This window comes from Pavona decussata, unplaced genomic scaffold, assembly GCF_977016875.1.
Source record: "Pavona decussata unplaced genomic scaffold, jaPavDecu1.1 SCAFFOLD_59, whole genome shotgun sequence".
Classification (NCBI taxonomy): domain Eukaryota; kingdom Metazoa; phylum Cnidaria; class Anthozoa; order Scleractinia; family Agariciidae; genus Pavona; species Pavona decussata.
Window position 1 is genome coordinate 318,788 of NW_028145481.1, and position 24,045 is coordinate 342,832.

General features: G+C 38.7%; 3 protein-coding genes across 3 annotated transcripts; 2 read left to right on the top strand and 1 right to left on the bottom strand.

The window, feature by feature from the left end:
- The first annotated feature begins 118 nt into the window (after positions 1-118).
- Positions 119-13,403, top strand: LOC146479273 (neuronal acetylcholine receptor subunit beta-3-like). Its single transcript, XM_085110906.1, has 10 exons — positions 119-634; positions 3,037-3,182; positions 4,234-4,278; positions 5,284-5,393; positions 5,855-6,030; positions 6,758-6,874; positions 7,856-8,079; positions 9,483-9,638; positions 10,490-10,580; positions 11,053-13,403. The coding sequence occupies exons 1-10, from the start codon at positions 580-582 to the stop codon at positions 11,265-11,267; spliced, it is 1,335 nt and encodes a 444-aa protein (XP_084967032.1). The 5' UTR covers positions 119-579; the 3' UTR covers positions 11,268-13,403.
- LOC146479274 (neo-calmodulin-like) lies at positions 7,903-15,695 on the bottom strand. Its single transcript, XM_085110910.1, has 5 exons — positions 15,236-15,695; positions 14,553-14,696; positions 13,607-13,849; positions 11,557-11,641; positions 7,903-8,017 (listed from the first exon to the last, which is right to left on the bottom strand). Exons 2-5 carry the CDS (start codon positions 14,620-14,622, stop codon positions 7,990-7,992), a joined length of 426 nt encoding a protein of 141 aa, XP_084967036.1. The 5' UTR covers positions 14,623-14,696; positions 15,236-15,695; the 3' UTR covers positions 7,903-7,989.
- A 5,143-nt stretch (positions 15,696-20,838) lies between these two features.
- Positions 20,839-21,534, top strand: LOC146479275 (uncharacterized). The gene has a single exon (XM_085110868.1). It carries the CDS (start codon positions 20,839-20,841, stop codon positions 21,532-21,534), a length of 696 nt encoding a protein of 231 aa, XP_084966994.1.
- The last annotated feature ends 2,511 nt before the right edge of the window (positions 21,535-24,045 follow it).

Sequence of the window (24,045 nt, forward strand, 5' to 3'; positions counted from 1 at the left end):
TCGTGTCGTGTTGTATTGAATTAACCCTTCTCCAAAATGGCGGCCGAAAATTAAAATACGTTAAAATTAAAAACGTATACCAGCACTAGAAAGAGCACTTTTACTTTAGTAACCCTGCAAAGTTTCAGCATATCAGGTGTAATATCAGCTTAGAAAATGTAAGTTGAAAACTGAAAAATTTACAGACGTTTGTATGACTGGGGGTATGACGTATGCCGCCATTTTAGAGAAGGGCCTATTAAGACCACTAGAGCAGGCGCATTTTCGAGCTTTTGTCTCTCCTGCCAAGGGAAGCAAGAAACAGAAAAGGCCTTTTACCTTAACAATCTCTACAGCTGTCAAGGGGGGAACTGCCAATATCAAAAACAGGTCTATGTTACAGGTTAACATGAATAATTGATTAAACATCGCGAAATTAAAAACAAGATATCTACAGTCGTCTTTATTGCGGCTAAAGCTTTGCATATTAAAAACATCAAACGCAATAGTACTATCCGCCTGTCTTTCAACCCGTCTGCTTAAATGCAAGTGTTGTGAGATATTTCAAACTGAAATTGTAGTTTTCCAACTCAAATACTCATGCCTTCTTCGTGGATTATCAAGGCAGCGTTTTTAATGGCAGTCTTCATTCAAGGTACGTAGCGAAACATCTTTTCCTTGTGAAGTTTACAAAACTAGAAATTCACCATTCATGCTGATCAGTTCCCCTAATTTACTCGGCCTGGTTGCCGACTCCACTCCAGTGAAGCGTAAATAGGGGCAAATAGCTTATAAGTAATTATAATAGTCTCATGAAACCTCACTACATCTTCGTTACGAGCTGCCAAAGTGAATTGTAGCAGCTCTAAATTTATTATAGTAAAATAATTTAATTTTGGGTTAAAATGAGGATGCTATAAGGTAGGGTTTTGCATTTTAATGTATGGCTTTATATTTCGGCATTTGCAATATTTGCTTTACATAAAGGAACGAAAATAAATTGTAAAAATTCCTTGCAAGTTCCAAACGGAAATTTAATCGTATTCTACAGTCCTTTGTATCGTGCGTTTAAGTGCATTTTATTATATTCTATGGTGACTTGAAAGGTATCACCGCCCAGAAAAAACTTGGTTAAAGTGATAAATATTACCATTCTTTGGAAATTAATCACTTTCTTTAATTTGCGTCAAAAAGAACCGCAAAATGGCAAACACCCGCAATCAGAAATTGCACCTGGAACACACGCTGACAAAACATAAACACTCAATAGTTTATACAACAGTGTACGTTAAAAATAATGAAAAAATGAAAACATGATTTTGTTTTTCGTTCTTTTAAAATTAAAATGTGTCGGAAAAACCTTGTTATAAAGAGATTTAATAAATACTCTTAAAATCAAATTAAATAGAAATGTGGTTGTTAGGTAATGTTTATTGTGATGGGGAATTTTAGCCGCAAACCGCGACAGGCAGCAATCATCATCTGGATTAAATCATTCAGAGTGGCTTCGGCTGCACGTGCGTTTTATATAGTAGCTCTACACGTGCGTTGTAAATCGCAGTGCAATTTTAAAATAAACTGCCAACGACTAAAACAACAGCAGCAGTCATCAACAAAAACCAACAACGTGAAATGACTCAAGAGTCAAAAATCTCGTTGTGTAATTATTCCTTCTTTTCCTCTGGAAACATTTCTGAATCACAGTATGAGCTTATTCGTATACCTTACAAAAGGCGGCCACTGGTCAACCAAACAAACCTATAGGTGGCTTGCATTGCCGCCATGTTGGTAGACAAAACAAAAGAAAATTTGCTCACAAAGTTTGCATAACAATGGCAGGTAACTCCCAGGGCTGAGTTGCTCGAAGCATGGTTAGCGCTAACCATTGGTTAAGAGGTATTAAAACCTATAGGTTGTCATGGCATTTAACCCGGGTTAGCGCTAACCATGCTTCGAGCAACTGGGCCCAGAGGAAAAAAATCTTATTGTTCTTGTCCACCAACATGGCCGCCATGACGTCACATGCAAACCACCAATAGGTATTTGTTATTTAATTAGTTAGAAAATTTAAGAGTTTTTTTTTTGTTTTCAACGCATAACCAACAGGAGTCCGTTTCTCTAAAGAACCGATACATATGGGGCCAAAATTAAAACTATTTCAAGAGCACGGTCCACTGTACTGAGATCGCGAGTCAATGCATGTTATTGGTTTTGAAAGCTAATTTGCTAAATCTTGCGCTGAAAACATCTTCCAACTGATATAAAATGGTTTTGAAAAAGAACTTATTGGACCCGGGATTTGTTTCTCAAGACTCCCGGAACCATTCTTGGGCCGGAAAATATTTTTCAAACTATTTTTTTCCAAGTGGTGGTAAATTTAAAGTTTTCCTGCAAACGTTTTGTCTTCCAAAATTATTAGAAAATAAACTATTTTCACGCAATTCGACTCGGAAAAAAACGTTTACGTTTACGTTAAATGATTTTTTGTATGAGCCCGAAATGTTTTTTTTTTTTCAGTTTGTTTAAGAAAGGCACGGAAAAAAGCACGGAACTAAATATGTTAAATGGAAAGGTAAAACAGACTGTGAACAGGAATTGTTTCTTCAAAGCAAGTGGGTACGCGTCGCAAGAGTCGAGATTTGAGCCGCCTGTCACCAAGGTTCATGCCATTTTCCGGAAGGCCAATTCTCTCTTGCTCACTTTCTTTAAGGTAACATAACAGCTGCAGCGCAACTTATCGAAAACGGTGAACTCGCAAACATCGAAAACATCAAGAACAAGTCCATTTAGGGCAACATATTTTCTTGTTGTTTTCGTTTTTGTTTTTGGACAACGGAGACGCAGAATGAAAACGCCTAAGTGTGTGTGAAAATGTTTGTCAAACTGATGCATTTTTACAGACGTTCCGTTACAAGATATAAAAATGAACAGAAACGTAAAAATGCGCTTGGAGACTATGCAGACTATAAACATTTTTTAAAGTTCTCTTTGCTTTGGATTTATAGCGCTGAAAAGTTTTTTGCCCTGCATTCATTTAAAATATGACCTGTGCCTCAGTTTCAGGCATGAAAAGCAATCATTTTGAGCGAATGCTGATAGAGAACCTGTTGATGGACTACAACACTGACGTGCGACCAGTTGAGAACGTATCACAAGTCTTGGAAGTAACGGTTGGTGTGCAACCGTACAGGCTGTTAAGGGTGGTAAGGCTCTTGTGATTTTGTTATTTTGAACTGTTAGAGAGGTTTTCGATTGTCAAAAGTAATTTCACGTCGGGTTTTAGATTTTAGTTTTACTGCACTCTGCGATTGGTTGAAAAAAAAATCGTGCACTTTATCAACCAATGAGAATGACCGTGATCTCTTGCACGCCTTTTCCCGCGCTGGGCGCCGGTTACATGCATTAATTTGCTTCGAATTCTGATTTGTTCATAGTGGTTTTTTTACGTTTCTTGTGACTGGCTTGTTAATAGGACGCTCAATAAAAAAAGAGGCAAAAGAGGGCAGAACAAGTGTTGTTTCACTGAGAAAAACGCAAACTTACCAAATTATTCACACGTCCACACGCATATAGTTAAATGTTTGGTCCACACAAAAACTTAAGGTGACGAAAACGAAAAACTTTTGAAAACGGTCTTCAAAACGGAACCATTTGCCAACGCTGAATGCAGTCATGTATACTGAAAACGGAAAGCTTTCTTCGCGTTTTAGATTCGTGCTCCGCTGAAACGATCACATTTCGAAAACGCAAACCTTACAGAAACACTCCGGTTGGGGTAAAATATTACCGAAAACAAATTCTGCAAAGTTATTAGGAGAAGAAAGAAAATTGTGCACAGCAAATTGAAGCAAAGACCTATCTTGCAAAGCTACAGGGTCGAGTTGTCGACTTCATCTAAAGACAGGAGGTTCGATCCTCCCATAACCACTAAAATAGTATTCAGTAGAATGTCACAAAATGCTTTCTTTTGAGAGGGAAAATGAAAGGAACCATGTGGATCTATTTTGTAGAAAAAATTCTTAGAATACATTCTTAGAATACACCTGGAATTTGAAAGGCTTCGTAAATATGGCCTTGCAGGTAACGAAGTTGGCAAAACTGACTGTCATTGAGGTGGAACGAAGTAAATAGTAATGATCCTTATTTTAGTTGACTACGTGTGATACGCTTCTAGTGCTTTAGATGCTGGTCTCAGTGAAATTATTATGTATTTATTTATCTGACGGGATGGTGCAATAATTGTTTTACATATAGGACGAGGTTGAGCAGCTTGTAAGAATGAGCCTGTGGTACAGATTGGTTAGTGGGTATTCTGTGTTGTTTAATTTTACTAAACAAGCTTATTTTTTAAAAACGCACGTAGAAATTACATACTCACTCAGTTGATCTATTAGCCTATGAACAGGCTCCCAAGTGGGGTACAGGGCGAAAAGAGCGTGGTCTTTCTTTTCTCCCTATACACCATTTGGGAGCCTGTTCACAGGCTATTCATCTATCAAAGTTGACACATTTGTTCTTTTATTCGGTCAGTCCACAGACCCACCCAACAAGTCATCAATAATTAATCCATCAATAATCAATCAAAGTAGCAAAAATGTAGTAGTAGTAGTAGTAGCTGTAGTAGCAAAAGTTGTTATTATTTTAATGTGGTATTTCCATTCAGGTGTAAATCAATCAATTAATCAATCAGTCAATCGGTCAATCAGCTAGTAAATCAATCAGTCGATCATTCAATGAATCCGTCAGTCAGTCAGTCAGTCAGTCAGTCAGTCAGTCAGTCATTCAGTCAGTCAATCACTCACTCACTCACTCACTCACTCACTCACTCACTCACTCACTCAATCAATCAATCAATCAATCAATCAATCAATCAATCAATCAATCAATCAATCAATCAATCAATCAATCAATCTATCAGACAGTGAGTCAGTCAGTCAGTCAGTCAGTCAGACAATCAGTCAGTCAGTCAATCAATCAATTAGTCAATCAGCCAGTCAGTGAATCAGTTAATCAATCAACCAATCAATCAATCAATCAATCAATCAATCAATCAATCAATCAATCAATCAACCAATCAATCAATCAATCAATCAATCAATCAATCAATCAATCGGTCAGTCTGTCAGCCAGCGAGTTAATAAATCAACCAGTCAATCAGTCAATAAGTCATTCAATCATCAATCAGCTAATCAGTCCATAGTCAAATAATGAATCAGTCAAGTAATTACAGAAGAAAGAAAATCTTTGAATGAATTACAATCTTCTGAATCGTTAACACATGCGCCAACTCTGTACCTGTTGCAGACCTGGGAAGATTTCTACCTTTCCTGGGATCCGGACCAATATGGAAACATCACTCGTATTAATTTACCAGTGGAAGCAATATGGACTCCACCTGTGGGGCTTCTCAACTCGTGAGTAATTCCTTTTTATTTTACTTTAAGTGCAATTCAATTTGCTATTTAATATGGCTGTTGTCCCAAGTCAAAAGTTTGGTCGAGTAAAATAGACGTGAGACTAGGAAGGTTCAAATTAGGAGGAAACTGTGGAGTTGACAGACCAAAACGACGGCTATATGCTTGCCTGTTGCATCCTCTGGAATGCCGATGATTACGGTGATGGCGATAATGATTATATGTTGATGATCATGATGATAGTGATAATGACCACGATGTCGATAATGGTGGTGTGCTGACGATTGACTGTGATTGTAAGAATGATGATGATGATGATGATGATAATGATGATGACGACGATGAATTTAATGATATGACTGATTGATGACGATGACGACTAGGTGACGACAATGATGATGATGATGGTAGTGATGATTATTGTAACGGCGACACCTTGTAATTATTATTATTACTCTCAGGTTAGATTCTGCCGGGGGTCCAATTTTTGGAGGTGGAGATAACGGTCTGGATAACTTAGCGGAGATCCAATATAATGGCCATATAAAAATCTCCCTGCCGGCAGTTCTCAGTATATCTTGCATCATGGACATGACAATGTATCCGTTTGACACTCAAAGATGTAACCTTCAGTTCGGTGGGTACATTATGTATTATAACATAGCGCGCGTGCTTCCTAATCTAATTCCTATTGTCGTCATCATGGTACATTTCTCAACATACGCACGGCCGTGCGTCCATCAGATGACGTGTGCAAATCAGATGGGGAAGCAAGCGCGCGCTATGTTATAAAAAAAACTTTTTATAGAGACAACACCATAAAAAATGTATATTTATAAGAGCTTGTCGAAGTTTAAAGAAACGTTAAGATTAAACCGATATGAGAAACCACTTTCACCTTTGTGTTTTTGTACAGCACATTTAGAGAATTTTTTAGTTAATCAGGAACAAAACCTGTTTTCAAGGAATTATTTACTTTATTTTCACTATGTTATAAAAGAATTGGTTCATGCCTTTAGCTGTGCGTATATCGAGTTATGGTTAATGCTTAGCGTGCGTATATCGAGCTGTATGCACGCGGGAAGTTTGCACTCAAGAAGCTAGAGTTGCTCTCGGCTACGAGAGCAACTCTTACGCTTCTCTCGTGCTCTCCAAACTTCCCGCGTGCATACAGCTCGATATACGCACAGCTAAAGGCATTAACCAATTCTTAAATGTTACGTTACGTCAGTTAACTGGAAGAAACCTTTCCCAGAATTTTGTTGAAATATATCCAAACTAAATCAATAAACCTAATCATAAAAAAGCAAATAATGCAATGAACATTTTAGAGCTGGAATAAATAAATTATCAAACCTTTTTAGGAACCTGGGCATACACGACTGACTACTTGGCGTTCAAGGCTGATGTGGAAACTTCTACACTCGCCGAGTCAAATGAGAAATTTAGTTCTGGTGGCTGGAATGTCCTGGAGTATCGAGGTATGTGGCTATCCCGTATTTTGTTTCTTTATTTTATTCTTTCTTTCTGACTAAGCTGTGCTCTGGTTTAGACCTAGTTTCTTGACGTTTTTGGCTCGTCTAGGCCTGGGCTCTACCTTCGCGTGGTGAAACGCTAGTAATGCCAAGAAAAAAATTCCAGATCCAGTTCCTTCCCAGGTTTTGCACGGACAGAGACATCTAGCTTCAGGATAATGAGACAAAAGAGAAGACCTACGTACTTTAAGCTGCGCTGGTGAAATCTAAATGGGATTTAACATGTGAATAGGTGCTGAGCGAGGGGCTACCTTGCAGTTGACAAGCATACCAGCTTGGGGAGTGGGATCACGGTGTGGTAGTAATAATCCCTCCAGCCTGATGCTGGGGAAACTGGTCGAAAGAACACATGCGTACATCACAATCCCTTGAAAGCGAATATTAAGGTCTGATTGGCGCTAGATTTAAAGCAGCAGAAACGTACCCACAAAAGTCATGTTAGGCAAACGGATTCATGTTGAACCAAGCTCTCCTCTAAATCCCAGTTTCACCGCCCTAAATATCACACGCACACAACTCATGACCACTCATGGTGTGGCTCGCTAAAAGCCAAGCGCTGCGCGTAATTATAACACCCAAGCCAAAAAGATCGATCTCTCAAGTGGAAAAAAGTCAGTAACGAGAAGCAGTTCAAGTTTAATGAGTCTGTAGAAGATTCGTTTGATTCTGCTATTGTTGCCATTGACAAGAACAAGTTTGACAAGGCTAAGAAAGAGCCTCAGGAAGTAACGAAGCTTTTACAAGAGCGTCAAAAGCTGATTAAATTGGCCGATCAGTTACTCTCACATACCAGCGCAAATACCAAACAAACATTAGATACCGATGAGAGCCAGCATATTTTCCTGCTAAGTCCAACGTCAATCGCAGGGAAATACATGTCTCTTCTTTATCAAATACTCATACACAGTTTTACTGGAACATCCACAGCTATCGAGGAGCATGGAAACAGTAGTCATGATCACGCCAGTCCTTCTGTGACATTTACCATGCAGCTTCAGCGTTTCACAACCTACTATATAGTGATTCTGTTCTTACCATGTTTCTCCAACGTCATTCTCACGCTACTCGTCTTTCTCTTGCCGCCGGAGACTGGGGAGAGAATTGGAGTCGGGATAAACACTCTTTTTACCATGTGGGTCAATTACTTAAGGGTGAGTATTACGTCAAATAAACATTATTATGTGTTATTAGTGACTTCTTTGTCAGTCTGAATTATTTTTAGATAGTCCTTATTTATTTATTTATTTTTTATTAACTATTCGACGCTTTTTAAACTATTGAAAGTGAGAATTGAGGTAGGAAATAGAGCAGAAGAGGACAGAAGAAAGAATATCGCGTTGTATTTTTATAAGCTTTGTATTTTTAGGCTGGATAATGCAATGTAAACTGAGAATGTCTTGAGTTGTTATCGATTTCACGATATAAATAGTGTGCAAAAATTGATTTCCAATTATGTTATTGAATTTTATTGCATGCAACCATACTTGTACAGTGCGCTTAGAGTCATGTTGATTGTAAAATTTATTTTATTATTCGTTGTTCAATAAAATAGATCATTATTATTAAAAATTATTATTATTATTATTATTATTATTATTATTATTATTATTATTTCAAATAGACCATTTATACTGCAAGGCTCACACTAAACAGCTCCGTGGTATGGCTAGTACCTTGCGCATGCGCACAGCTATATCACTAGTTTTTTCCACTACATTGGAGCCTCAATTTAACGAACCTCTATATAACGAAGTCCTCGGTATAACGAACGATAATCTCCAGCCCAGCCTTTTAAAATGTATGGAACAGAACCAATTCCCCTGGACCCTTGGCACTTCGTTAAATCAAGGTTGCACTGATGACTGCTAATGGTCTTAAAAGGTCCGATGCATTGTTTACGTTCTTGAGGTCAAATCCCTTGTTTGCTATTTCACGTGACGAGCTAGGCGAAATGTAATGTTAGATTGCAAATATTTTTGTCCCTTATCCCGCCACTCATCACTTACTCACTAGTTTAAAGAAACATACTGAAAAATACTTGTTTACGTTTCCCTCTATCTTCTTCCCTTACTTGTCCACCTTTTCCAATGTATTTAGTACATGTGAAAAATTATTCCCCAGGCTGTCACGGTTCATGGAACGATCTTTATAGATTAAGGTGGCCGATCAAAAGCATGCACAAATCAACTCGCATGAGAACAAGATGATACGCGTAATTAGAAAACCGATCATTCACAGAAATTCAAACTGGAACATCCACCATCCACAAAATGACAAGAAAACAACGTGTAATGACGTTTTGTCAACAAGAGATGTTGAATTTAGTTATCACGGTAACTGGAAATTACATGGTTTTTTGGGGGGGACATGTACGTCAGGGCGTAAGAGTCCCTTGGTCTGTTGCAGGTGCAATACGTGTACATGAGCCATATAACGTTCAATAAAGCGAAAGAGCTGTGGGATGGAGAATGGGATAAGTGTTTTCTATTTTTATTGTTGTTGTTGTTGTTGTTGTTTTTTTGTACTACACAACTGATCATTTTTATCTTTACAGGCTCTTAATGCCATGCCCAAGAGTCCTGAGCTGCCCGCATTCTGCAAGTTTTCTTACTTTGTGATGTTTCAATGCGTCTGTGCTATTGCTGTATCATGTCTGCTCATCTCATTCTTTCACATGAATGTTAACATCGATCAGCCTGAGTGGGTAAAGGTGAGACTCTTTACAAATCGTTTTTAAAGATTATCTTCCAAGTAACATTGAAATGAACTGCGTAGTATGCGTTGTGACAGACGTTGTGACACCAAAGAAAACCAAACTGTATGTAACTGATTATCCTAGCATTTTGGGCTCTTAGTCTTCATCTAACAAAACATTTGACAATATAGAGACGTTCGTAATAAATCTCAGCTTGGGTATGTTCTTAATGTAATACATGTAATAATGTAATATTTATTTCATACTTCTTATTAAAAAAAGGTTTAATGAAAAAAGAAAACAAAGAATGCAACTCACACCTCAGTACCTTAATTATGTAACTCTAATTCAGAGTATATTAAAAGTGCAGAAACGGTTACAGTATTTAAAACCACAAGATGAAAACATTTTTAGTCAAGAAATATTTTTATTAGTCAATATGATTATATCAAACACTATATTTGAACTGCGGGTGAAATATTAAATAGAAGGTATATTACGAACTCACAATATGAGCAGCTCCCAGTTGGCTTTGAATGCTCATTTGGTAGAGCACTACACCGGCATCGCAGAGGTCATGGTTTCGAATCCCGTTCAAGGCTAAATTTTTCAGGCTTTCTTTTCGCAACTGCTTAAGTTGCGTAATTAACTGCGAGGATCTTTCTTCTATTTAAATATTTTTAATTATTAGTCTTCACTATGTTTGTAAACATATCGGACTGTCAATCATGCAATGCGCACTGGAGCTATATTGCTTTATGTTATCATTATCATTATTATTATTATTATTATTATTGTTGTTGTTGTTGTTATTAGCTCTATAGTGAGAGACGCCATAATCTTCGTGGTATATTGTTTTTTAACAGACTCACATACTAGACAGGATGGCACGATTGGTCTTCCTCGGCAAGTCTATTAAATATCGACTTAAAACAGCTGAAAAATCCAGGAAGGAAGGTAATCTGGCCTCAATACCATGAGATAACTCGAAGCGTTTTATCCGTGACATTACAGACCGATAGCTTGCATCCTTTTTCAAAACCATATTCATCTAGTTCTTTATATACATGGCTTAGTGCTATCCAAGCTTGTGTAAAAACTCCGGCCTCAATGACGGTCCAACGACCGCCAATTTCAGGATAGAAAGAATGCCGAGCATGTCTTGATTTTCTGTTGGTGAATTCTTTCGACATTTCATCCAGGTAGAGCCAGGATTGATGATTCCACGGGCGAAATCAAGAAACTTTTTCTAGTCCCGATTTTTCCCGAGGGATCTTCGTCCCGTCCCGACTGCGCCTGGGTCTCCGCCTATTTGTTTGCTTTTTATGTGCTTAAAAGTCTGAAAGGGCCCCTATATCTTACCGGCAATTCTAAGTCGCTTTCGTCGAGTTTGAAATCTGCTAAAAATTTCTGTCTCGTTGTGTTTCAGCTGAGCAGTTTCGTTCAAGATTTGAAGGGAAGACCTATCACAAGATCACCATTGGATTAAACTTATTTGTTGATAAGTCGCTGAAGGATTTTGAGACATTTTGGCGCCAAGAGGAATGGAAACTAGTCTCGCTTGTCCTGGAAAGATTTTTTACTTATTTCTTTTTGTTTTCCGTTCTTATTTCTTTTTTCGTTTTCGCCGCAACTGTACGTTAACCTTTTAATTTCTAAAATCAACTTACAAATTATCCACTTTAGTCTCCATATACATGTATTTACAAATGTAATAAGGCACATTTGTTTACAAAACAAGACAAGCTATCTATCGGGTATGGATTCTAGTGACTAGATCTGAAAAAGGACACCGGAAAATTACATATAGGCTCAGGGCTTGGGAAATTAAACCGAGCTGTATTCTGCCGCCAAAACGTCCCAGGAATACCCTCCCCTCCTCCGAGAGGGGGAGGCGTTACAGACGTATATATGGTTTGGCATCGATGTTTACTTGCTCAAAGCGTGTGGTCGGTGCACGCAGTTCCTCGACTTACTCTCAGTATTAGAATTCTGTATTCTTGTCATCTTCTTAAATTCTGTGGACAAAATGAATTGTTGACTGATCAGTGTATTAAATGAGTGTAAATCAATGAATTTTATATTTTGAACTGCGGATGAAAGATCAAATAAAAGAAAGATCCTCGCAGTTGGTACGCAACTTAAGCAGTTGCGAAAAGAACTGAGCTATCAAGCCAACTGGGAACTCTCAGTTGGCTTGATAGCTCAGTTGGTAGAGCGCTGCACCGGCATCGCAGAGGTCAAAGTTTCGAATTCCGTTCAAGCCTGAATTTTTTTCAGTCTTTGTTTTCGCAACTGCCGCCTTAAGTTGCGTACTAACTGCGAGGATCTTTCTTCTATTTGATCAGTGTATGGACGTTTAGTGCACGATCACAATTTGTAAAATATATAAAGTGGCTATAAAAAATAGCAAATTACTCTTGAGAAAACACTTTTAAAACAATAAACTATTCTCCTGTCTGTCCTGTGTTACTCAAATGACCGGTCGACAAAAGAGCCCTATAAAAATGAGACATTCAGATATGCTCGTCGGGAATTTCAATCTCGTAGCCAGAGTCCTCAAGCTCTTTGGGCAGCGGTTAGTCGCCAAGAGAGACTCTGGGAAAATGGAATGTTATTACTGCAGGATTTCTGCGGTAACACAATGCAAGCCGTTACGGAGCAGCCAATCAAAAAATTTAAATTTTTTTGAAGTCTCCAGAGTCTCTCCTGGCGCCCACCGGCTGACCAAAAAGCCTGAGGACTCTGGGTACGAGATTGTGGGAATTTAGTGGAAAAGAACAACGTTCAACAACATTGAAAGTCCATCAACTCGAATGCCCCACACAGAAACCGTGAGAAGACTGGTGCGAGTAAGGGATTGTGGGATCGCTTGGGTAGACCGATGGACATCGCGCAGACGAATAAGTGCATTTTTCGACATTTTCCAGAGGTAGCGTAGTTCTTAGTAAATAGTTTTCACCCAAAAGAGTATTTCCTTTACAACTGACTGCCGAGAAATGCACTTATTCCTCGGTGTAATTTCCATCATTCTACCTAAGCGATCCCATAATCCATCACTCGTGCCAGTCTCCCCGTAGTTTCTGGACTGTGGGTAACACTTAACAACTATTCCACGAGCATCCATTGGATATGAGATGATAGCTAGATTGCCAACGAGACGCGTAGTGCCGAGTTGTTTATAATCATCTGATATCCAGCGAGAGTGAGTGCAATAATTGCTTTATTAAAAACAATCAAGAAATATTGCTACACTATATCTTGTAAATGGTCCCTGTTTCTCTCGGGGATGGCATAATGGCTCATATACCATGGCCGCTAAACCAATCAAATCCCTGGAATTGCATTATACAATGATCCAGTTTTTAATAATATTCACTTAATGTATAGTCCCGAGGGAAACAGTTAGTTTTTTTTTCCCGAGAGTCCTGATTTTTCCCGAGACGAAGTCGACTAGTTTAGAAACTAACTAGTTTCCCGAGTTTAGGGAAACTAGTCTAGTCTTCGACTAGTTCAGAAACTAACTAGTTTCCCGAGAGACCATAATGATTTAAATTTTCCCTTCAACAATAACAGCAAAACAAACAAACAAACAAACAACTGAGAGGGCAACAACTGCGGAATTGTATCCCGGTCGGGATACATTTGTATTTGATCAGGGGCACGTGACCAAGAATCAACCAATCACAGTGCTCGTTTTGTTGAGTGAAAGTCTAAGCGTCATATAACAATACTTATTATTCCTAAATTGCAATTCGTGCCTTTAATTGTGCCTTTAGTAGTGGCCTATCGAAATCTTTGCTACTTTGGATGCTAGCTACGCACTTTTCAAATGTAATGCATAATTCAACAAGGTATAAAGCTAGCTCTGTTTCTATTTTATTCTTACTTACCATTGTTGTTTCTATTGTAATTTGAATAAGTGTGAATAAATGAACTTCAACTTGAACTTGAACTTAATTCGCTACCAAGTGAGTTTATACCTTCAAAAGATACTTTTCTGTTTCCAGCTTGGCACTTGTCCTCCAAAATGTCGTCCAGTTCCCTCTCAGATATTTTCTCCTCCAGCCTTCCGAACGCCTGCCTAAGTTCGGAGGTGAGGACGTAGCCGCGGTCATCTGGATCGAATATTCGGAAAGCTTCTTTTGCCTCGTTTGCGTCCATTCCAAACTGAGTTTTCTTCGACATTAGCTGGACGAATTCCTGGAGATCCATCTTTCCATTTCCTGTTAAAAAGTCAAAACGAAAAGTATTTTGGCACTTAAGTGGATCAATTTTGCCACTGACAAGCAAATCGTTCGTTTAAGTCCATTTGGAGGAAACATTGCCCTAAAACAAGGGGAAAAGCCCCCGTAAAAACACGTATAGTTTACTTCCAATTTCGCCTGTCATTCTCAATAAATTCTGAAATGGGAATTTGGTGGCACATTCACAGAGTGGCTCTTCGTCCACTGTTTCCAGGTCGAATTGGAATTTGGAAATGCTGGTTTTTTTGGAGGGAGGAAAACCGGAGAACCCGGAGAAAAACCTCTTGGAAGAAGAACCAGAACCAACAACAAACTCAACCTATCTACCAACTCAAACACGGGCCACAGTGGTGGGAGGCGAGTGCTCTCACCACTGCGACATCCCTGCTACCCTCTTAATTACTCCTGTTATATATCCAAGCATTTCGTCGAAGTTAAGCAAGAAGATGACCGATAAACTTCCGCATGCTTGTCAACAAAACCGGCCAAAAGAGCGATATTTCAACTCGCAGGTGACAGGAAAAGGAGCGATTTCAAAGTATGAATATGCATTCCACTCCCGCACGCGCTTTCCAAACAAGTAACCTCCACGCACACGCATGACTATCAAGGTAGAACGCGCGTATGATTCCCGCGCACGCGCACTCAAACGAGCGACCCGCAGCGTGCTCTTGCGACTTACCATCGATATCCACCTCGTTAATGATCTCTTGCAGATAGTATTCTGTAGGATTCTCGCCGAGTGATCTCATAAGTTTCCCAAGCTCCTTGCTGGTAATAAAACCACTGTTGTCCCTATCATAATGTCGAAAAGCCTCGAAATACTCTACACGAGAGTACAAAAAAAAATTGATTTATGTTTTGCGATTAAAATATGTTACTGTAAAATGACTTCATGATTTATTCACAAAAACGGGTTGATGTCATCTTTTATCTTTTATCATTTTATTGCATAAATAAGTAATCGTTAAAATTGGATCACAACATGCCAACAATAGTTGATACAAACGCGAGCACAATTGTCAGAATTGTGCACTACTGACCTTAACGTTTAATTCTGCCTACTATGGGTTAACTTTTGAATTTGTGTATGACATTCCAAGTAGTAAAACCGTTTAAAAACATTTAGCCTGAACATTTTTCTATGGTGCTGTACAGGGAAGTTCTAGCTTTTAAATTTGTGAATTGAATCGGTGACAGTACGAAAGCTATTTATATATTGGTTATTACTTTACTGTACATGGTCCTATTTGTTATGCTGTACAAGGTGATTCTATTTTTTGGTTTTTTGGACGAAATCCTACGATGACCATTCAAATGAAAGCTACTGAAGTTGTTCATTCTTTGCTGTGTTTCAAAACCTACCTTCCAGCTGGAATTCGGTGAGTGATTCCTGTAAAAAAAAATAGTGCAAACATATCGATTGAGATCCCGGCCAATGACTAAGAAAAACTGCATCAGGGAACTGTGTCGGTTTTGAAATACGGAAGTATTCTTTAAATCTGGTACAAAAAGAAAACCAATCCTTAAAGACCGCATTTACTTTATCACAATGTTACATCACAGTCCTGTAGGGATTTATCGCATTTGTCACTCACAGAAACACGATCATGGAATAAAGGACTGAGAAAATTACATTCCTCAGCTCAGCATTAAAAGTCATGAATGAGACTAAATGCTTCCTTTTTTTCCCTTACTTTCTTTTTCTCCTTAATTTTTTTACTTCCTTTAATTTTACACAATGTAAGAAGAACTGTCATACAGATTGCAACTTTAATGTTAGTTGTAGCCTTTACAATCGGCTACGAAATATCGAAACTAGCAGATACTGTTAATATCACGGTTGCATTATAAGAGGACTTCTTTGTTCCGTCCGAGGTGGCAGTAGCTTTAAAGAGATATGCAATTTGTAGTCTGTCGTTTCCTTATTGATCAGTCGGTGAGAACTGACACGAAAGGAAAGGACAAAAGTAAAAAAAATAAAATTCACTCAACAACACACAAAAAGGTCTCACCATTATCAGCTAGCCTTGAATCAAATGCCCCTAGCACTCTACCTCGGTACAATCGCTCGTATACTGTTGAATGGTGTTTTGATCGTTGATGTTCTAAGACAAGCATAATTACCGACAAACTGATATAAAACCTCGGCGTTTCTCAATGGTGCAAATGTCTGGCCTATCGATGTTGCACCCCGCGGAGTTCCAATCAGAAATGTTATTCCGTTATCTTCTTTTTGACTAATTTATAACCTCATGTCTTTCACATTATGTTGTATTCCTCAGATAATATTGTTACTGATTCTCTCTTTTATTTAACGACGTACCATTATGGAGCACAAATTCCCACCACTAAAAGAAGGGTACAAATTAAGAGATTGTATTTTTACCCGCCTTGAGAACCTAAATGTGGAAAGAAACATGTAATTATTCAACAGAAAATTATAGAATAATATGGCTTGTTGTTTTGAGTCAGGCTGGCGCTTTACCACTAAGGCAAACGTGTTGCACAAATGTCCGTCGATTAACCTCCTTTGATAAGAAAGACTACAGGGAATCACCAAAGACAAGTTTCTTCTCACTGAATAGATACCGGTAGTGACTTTTCCATGCCTTGGTTACAAATTAAAAAGGTGAGATGAAAAGCCGTGTTTTTGTTTCGCTGACGAAGGTTCTGCGATAGTTAAGAAGCGAAAGCTCAGGATTTAAAACCTTTTTCTTGGTATTTATCACGGTCACAAGATGTTCTCCGGCACTATTCCAGAAAATGATCGAACATGTTCGGATAACGTTTAGACAATCTTTCGAATATCCACGGAAATTTTCAGATGATCTCGTTCTGTTAGGGTCCGTTTACTGTAATCGGTTTCAAGGCCACTCCACAATTTCAATAACAAAGGAAATGTTGCAAACGATCTTGAATGAAAGTTTTTAAAACCAATTTAAATTTGAATTCAACACGCTTTCAGCAAACTTTCAACATTTTTTTTGCACTTTCAACAATGTTGAACGACCTGTTCAAACGCCCCCGACATTTTTAAACGTCAGGGACGGCGGAGCCTATTTTCAACTAGGGGGATTGAAATCGAGCGCCGGGGTCGCGAGTTTGTAGGGGGATCTGGAGCCATCCTCTACCAGAAAATTTTGAAATCTAGAGGCTTGGAAATGGTATTTTCAACATTCTCCATGAGATATTTTCTGTCGAAAAGTTTCTGAGAGTTTTTGTATAAGGCTGTAGCTTTGTAAATTCTCGTCACAAAATAAGCAAGTACGATTCAAACACTACTTTCATCTAGTGAATAGTTTTATGTATTTTACCTCTTTTCTCAAATAACTTGTGAGCATGAATCGAATTAACGTTAACGGAAGTAGTTACGAGATACCATCCCTTGCCTAAAGATGACTCTGAAATGACAACAATAACTGTAATAAGAGTAACTAAATTTCATAACAAATATAAAACGGCGGTTTTACAACATATTATTACAAGTTTGGCTCCATATTTCAATATTATGAGTCGGTAGTTCAGTGTAGCAACGGCACTCTAACTTATGGCATCACTTATATCTCAAGACAACAGTTAATGAAAATCTGTCATCGTGAGTCCCCCCCCCCCCCCCCCCCCCAAAAAAAAAGAAAAAGTTGTCAGTCAACCATATTCGCATAAACGATCTGACTTTGTACCTCTGGTCACTTTTCTCTCTGTACTATTACCAACGCACTCATGTTTTGCTTTTCTAATATTACACTTATGTTGTTGCTTTATGTATCGTTGGGGGAAGAGGGGAGGTGTTACGAGGACATTCCTGTTCACATCTATTTTAGAAACGAGCAAATTTGCACGCTTTGTGGTGCAAAGGTGCTAAAATTGCATGGTTACGTGCGTCAGTGTAGCGAGGGTATTTAACAATAATATCACAATGACGTCAAACGTTACCTTTTGAAGTTAATCTGAGTGTTAAAGTTAACAGGAGTATGGTATTATTCATGAAACATTTACACATTCCTGTTTTAACTGAGCGAACAGCAGCACGCTTCAAACTGGTTGGTTTTCTAAAAACAGTATTTAGCCGCAAAGTTACGTTATCACTGTTATGGGCATTTGGGCCATGTCCCGTCTTTGCTATAAAAGATCTGAAATGACACCCAGAAACCTTTTTTATGATCAAGGCAAGCTATTGAAATATTTCAGGGCTCCTATCGATAGCAGGGTGCTTTTAAGCTCCTGAAGGGACTTGTCTGCGGGGAGCATCAAATAGGCTCGCAATGAGTGCAAAATGTATAATTTGTGAAGCGATATTAATAGAAATGTAATCATTATCATCGTAGCACCTGCTGGCGGTGGATAAGGCCAGCAATATAAATGTGATATTAAACAAGTGAAAATGATTGTAGATAGATTGTTAACGTCCGTTCTTAATCCAGTTTGTTGGCAGTAGTACTGAGAGAAAAGCGAGCCTAACTACACACTTTGGTTAATTGGTTGGATGAATTAACGATGGAAATATGGTTGATTCAAAAATCTGGATGCCGGAATATAAAAAAAATGGCGATCAATATTAAATCACCTTGTTATGAGTTTATCATTTTATTGGGTCCAAGACGCTTAGTTTACAACTTACAGAATTAGTTTCTCGCCCTAAGGCCTTCCAACGAATAATAATGAAAGAACCCTAGATAAGTTTGGGCACAGGAGATACAAGAAACCACGAATTTTGGTTAATAACTTAGTGTATAACAGATAAAATACATACAAAATTATTTTACCTGGCCAACGGCATATGAGTTACAATTGTTCAACTTTTATAACTTTTCTCACATTGTTCGGCCCTTTGTGCTATTATTTCAACACTGTTCAAAGCTTTGAAAAGAGATCTTCCCACAACTCTAAGGCAGTTTCCTCGTCCACATCCAGCGATCGAAGAGCGGCCTCGAACTGCTTGTATCCAGGGGGAGTTTTCTTCTTTAGCTCTTCCAGCCTCAACTTCTGTTTACCTTTGCTTTCAGAATCAGGCTGGACTGAATGCTGACTGTGTTCCAGTGACTCCGTCGACAAACCCTCTTTACGTTCATCGGCGATTTCAGCTTTTCCCCGCGAGGCATTTTCTTCTTTCGCTATGATCACACATAGATCTGTGTTGTAACAAGGGAGACTTCTTTCAAATCCACTCGACAGTTCCGTGGAAGCAAACATTTCTTCTGGGCAGGAGTATGGTAAACGTATCTCTGTCCAAGCTGGTTCTAAAGTTGCGTTTTCTGCGTTGAAATATTCTTCTCAGAATTTTAAACATGTTGAGGCGTGCTGCAGCTCGTTCAACTGATTGAGAGCAAATAGTGTACAGGTATTTATTTCAATTTATTATAGTATACTTTGATTTATCACTTAATACTCTGTTTACTGTGAAGCCAACGGTCTACGTCATCGCTGTTATGAACTGTTAATTCCTTTTTAACGATATAAGGTGTCCACGTCATACCTTAACACCTTACACACCTTACACACCGTCACACCTTAAGCTGATTATTACTAGAAATACCTGGCGCTAGAGTGCCAACGAGTAAAAACTGTGACATTTGCGTGCGCAATGAAAATTAAGAAGTAACCAGACTACAAAACACTTTTTCAAATTGAAAGATTGTTTAAAAAAGCATTGCAAAACTCACATGCTATTCTTTGTTGTTTAGAATGTCCGTAAGAACTAAACTTGTAAGGTAGATTAGAGCTGAAATGTATGTGGCCCTTGCATTACCTGAGACAAAGCTGAAAATGTAAAATTGTCGATAGAAATGAGCATGAATTCAAATGTGTCAAATGTCTTTTAAAGTGCCTCTGGGACGAAAATTTCATTTTCCATCTTTTTGCATTTTCGTGTAGAATATGACCTTCTTACTCATGTTACCAAATTTCGATCCTTTACGACGATTGGAAGTTTTTTTTTTTAGCCTTTTATTCGAGATTTCACGGCCGCCATTACTTGGCCTTGTTCCGGAAGTTAACAAGGCCGCTTGGCTCAAATTACAGGAAGTGACGTCATTGGCTCAACACGAAAAATTCCACACGGCTAATTTTCATAAACTATATTCTGCTGTTGCGAACTAAATAACAGCAGAATACAGTTTATGAAGTAGAATCCATATGAAAATTAGCCATGTGGAATTTTTCGTGTTGAGCCAATGACGTCACTTCCTGTAATTTGAGCCAAGCGGAAGTGATCTTTCTGTTCTGAAGTGATCTCTGCCAAATGAATAGCTATTTTCCTCAAACATGTTTGCAGCTTCCAAGTTATTTATGTTTCCATTTAATATGTGTGCTTCTTTATTAGAAATTGCAAAGGGATTAAAACTACCATTAGAAGGATATTTGTCTAGACAAATATCTTCCTCGGAATCTGAAAATGGTTACATTTTAATATCCACGTGAAAAATTGAAATTAGTCTCACCACTATGGCCCTGATAATGACTTATGACTAGTTACATACACAATAGACGAAGCATCATAAATTCTCGTGAGCTGTTACTTCAGTGCACGCACTTCAGCAAGTGGACTTTGGACCTGAGCAGTTCTGATTTCAAACGAAGCTAAGCCCCCTACAATTTTGGAATAAAAAGACTATCCAAACTGATTTGCTAAGCTCCCTCAAGCTTGACTGATAGTGGCTTCCCGGCTAACAGAGCTTAGACTGTTTTTCACTTTTGGACACGCTAATGGATCGCTAATGGATAAGCAGAAAAAACCGCACAACTAACAGCGACACGCCATGTGACTCGTAAGTCGTTGGTCGATCAAAATTTGTAATTTTGAGCACACTAGCTCGATTAAAAAGAGGCTTTATACCTCCTCTGATTGTGTTTATAGTGAATATATTCAAGTGGTTTTGTTTTTTTTCTTTAATTATGTATTATGGCACGCTGGTCGACTTTGTCAACACAATTGACTGTTGTTTTGGCAATTTCTCATCTCTCAAACCATGCTCCGTGGCTCCCTGGGTGACGTACAACGCGTTGTTACTGCGGTGGACACCTGGTCCCAAACCCAGCTGATGCAACTTAACGCTGACAAGTGCAAAGAGTTAATTATTGACTTTAAGGAAAATCCTCATAACTTTTCTCCACTTGTAGTAGATAGCAAAGCCCTTCCCGTCATCGATTGCGCCAAAATCCTAAGTGTTACCATATCTAGTGACCTCAAATGGAACAATCAAGTCGTAGATTGCATTAAGAAGGCAAACAAGCGAATACATTTCATTGTTCTCCTGAAAAGGGCTCGTGTACCTTGTAATGACATTGTTAATTTCTATTGTACAACAATCAGATCTGTCCTAGAATATTGCGCTCCCCTCTTCCATCACGCGCTCCCCGCTTATCTCAGTGAGGATATGGAGAAAATACAGAAAAGAGTTCTTCCCATAATTCTCCCAGATATGTCATATCAGGACTGCTTGGACAGCCTAGGCCTGCCAACGCTAAAAGAGAGACGCAATGAACTATGTAAACGTCTCTTTGATTCAATCGCCAACAACTCGGGGCATAAACTACACAACTTACTGCCTCCAAGAAATGAACAAAGCTACTGCCTGCGACAACAGAGAACATATAATCTACCACGCTCGCGCACAGACCGCTTTAGACAGTCCTTTGTGTATGCAATGTCAAAAGATGACTAGCAACAAACAACGCGTAGTATATAGCTAGTAACCAAACATATTTTAATCATTAGATACTTATATTTCTATATCATGTACATGTGTTTGTAACTAGTTTTAACTTTTACCTCCTTATATATTTTCTGTAAAATACGCAATTCAGTCTAATGACTGCAATGTATTTTGAATAAACAGTCCATTATTATTATTATTATTATTATTATTATTATTATTATTATTATTATTATTATTATTATTACGATTGATTGTTGTTTTGGCACGCTCGCCGTGACTGTCAAATTTGTAATTTTGAGCACACTAGCTCGATAAAAAAGAGGCTTTAGGCCCGGTTCATACGTCGAACTTTACATGAGCCGAACCTAATCGACCCAAATAATTAAGTTCGGCAGTTGATTCAGACGTCGAACCTAACTGAAGTCGAACTTAATTAAAGCTAAAGTGAGAAAGTAGATTTTCGTGGTCAGCGGCTGTTGTTTTTACTCAACAAGATTCAAAATGGCGGGAAAGATGAATTCTGACATGGAAGAGCTTGTTTGGTAAAATAATAAAGATAGGCCAAACACGGCTCCTACTGGTCGAGATAGGAAGAATATGACCTTCAAAGCTAATTTGCTCTTACGACTACGTCTTTCAAAGATCTCCCTTTTCTGTACGAAAGTAAGGAAGGGTCCGCTTTGAAGATCTTCCTTAGCGGAGGCTGATTTTCTATCAAGTGTCATTTACCAGGAGCCATAATCAGGGATCGAGACCGTAACGAGATGCCATTTTGACTTGTGGGCTTGTCCCCATGTGTTGTACCAAGAAATCTATTTTAAGAAAACAAATTGCGCCATACGTGCGTGCGCGCACGCGTGTAAACGACCTGAGGATCGCGCGTGGAGAAATTGAAACTTTTTTCTACCCGTTCAAAATTTAAAACTCTGCCAAAGAATATCTCTTTAGTGCCTACATTTAAGGAATTAGACTCTCACAAAGAAAAGGTAACAATTGAAAGAAGACGGGAAAAGTTGGAATACGCGGCCTATTGATCACATGACTCTCACAGTTAAGTCAAAAAGGCGCCAAAACGGTGCCGCTGCGTGCGTTGCTGCTGTTGAATGAATGAAAAAAGCTTACACTCTACGGACTTGTACTCAGACAGGTAAGGACTTTTTTATCTTTAGTGAATTTTTTCTCAGCTGCATTCCGTGTCACATATAAGGTAGTAGTCCCACGCAAATTTGCGTGTATTCACGCGGGCTTATGACGTGAAGGGGGGGGGGGGGGGGGGGCGCAATTTTTTCTAAAAATAGATTTTTTTGGTACAACTCATGGGAACGTGTTGACCCCACGCTTACGGTCTCCATCCCTGATTATGGCTCCTGTATTTACTCATCTGAATTGTTTTAGGTAAGGCACAGAAGGGCGATATTCCATGGCAAACGGGTTTTGAGTTTGTTTTGTAGTGCTGACATTCTTTCGCGGAGGTTGACATCTGAAAAAGTTTTATATATAAGGTTATCGAGGTAACCTCTGTTGCGTAATCTCTGTTTGAGTAGAGTAATGTTTTCTTCAAATGTTGTTTTTGAAGATTTTGTTCTGAGAAGTCTTGACGTTTCGCCTTTGATATAGCCTGTATTGGAAAGTTTCTGTCGGTTTGAAATGCGTGTGCACTTCAAGAATATATTCTTTTTTTTTTTTTAATCTTTTGCATCTCAGACAAGTATATCCAGTTGTTCAAAACAAGAGGAACAAGCACATTCCTCTCTTCCCGCCATCTTGTTCAGAATGAAGTCCTTTGCGCACATGCCAAGTCGATGGAAAGCACAAACCTCTGGGATAGATATAATTTATATAATTTATACGTAACGTATGCATTTGGTTCGGCACATGAAAAGTTCGACGTCTGAATCGAAGTCAAACTTCTGCCGTTCTATTCGACTGGCGCAGTCGAATAGAACGGCGGGTCGACCCAAATACAAATCTATCGATCCTAACTGATTCATACGTCGATGTTTACATGCGCCGAACCAAATGATTAGGTTCGGCTCATGTAAAGTTCGACGTATGAATCGGGCCTTATACGCCCTCAGGCCCGGTACAAAACGTGGTCCCCCCCCTTCCCCCCGCCCATTTGGACCCCATCTGGACCCTCAGTTTTCTATAGAAAATGGGTAAAAATGAAGTATAAAGTAAAAAAAAAAATCGAAAACAAGGGAGCCTATTTTTAAAGCCCTTTCAGCTCCCGCGTAGTTTTTTTTCCTTCAAATTTTTTCAGGGCCACAATTGATTGACTAACTACCGGGATTCTAAATGGGATGGTCATTGAAAAACTGTGACATTATCTTCTATAAGCCCAAACTTGAGTAAACATTGAAGATTTTTAGCGTTTTGGCTGAGTTTGTGCTTTGGGAATTTTCTATTGTTTCGAGTCTGTCATGATACATCATTCTTGTTAAGCACGCGTTAAATGTCCAATGAGTGCATTCGGAAGTCAGACAAGCGTGGTCATTGCACGTGTGCTGACCAAGA

Bases quoted from the DNA above. Each gene is read 5' to 3' on its own strand.
- LOC146479275 (XM_085110868.1), top strand. From the start codon at position 20,839: ATGCTCCGTGGCTCCCTGGGTGACGTACAACGCGTTGTTACTGCGGTG.
- LOC146479273 (XM_085110906.1), top strand. From the start codon at position 580: ATGCCTTCTTCGTGGATTATCAAGGCAGCGTTTTTAATGGCAGTCTTC. The intron at 5,394-5,854 runs GTGAGTAATTCC...TATTACTCTCAG, and splicing joins CCTGTGGGGCTTCTCAACTC to GTTAGATTCTGCCGGGGGTC. The intron at 6,875-7,855 runs GTATGTGGCTAT...GAACATCCACAG, and splicing joins GAATGTCCTGGAGTATCGAG to CTATCGAGGAGCATGGAAAC.
- LOC146479274 (XM_085110910.1), bottom strand. From the start codon at position 14,622: ATGAGATCACTCGGCGAGAATCCTACAGAATACTATCTGCAAGAGATC. The intron at 13,850-14,552 runs GTAAGTCGCAAG...ACTTTTTAACAG, and splicing joins TAACGAGGTGGATATCGATG to GAAATGGAAAGATGGATCTC. The intron at 8,018-11,556 runs GTAAACATCGAT...TTCTCTCCCCAG, and splicing joins CGACCACACGCTTTGAGCAA to TCTCCGGCGGCAAGAGAAAG.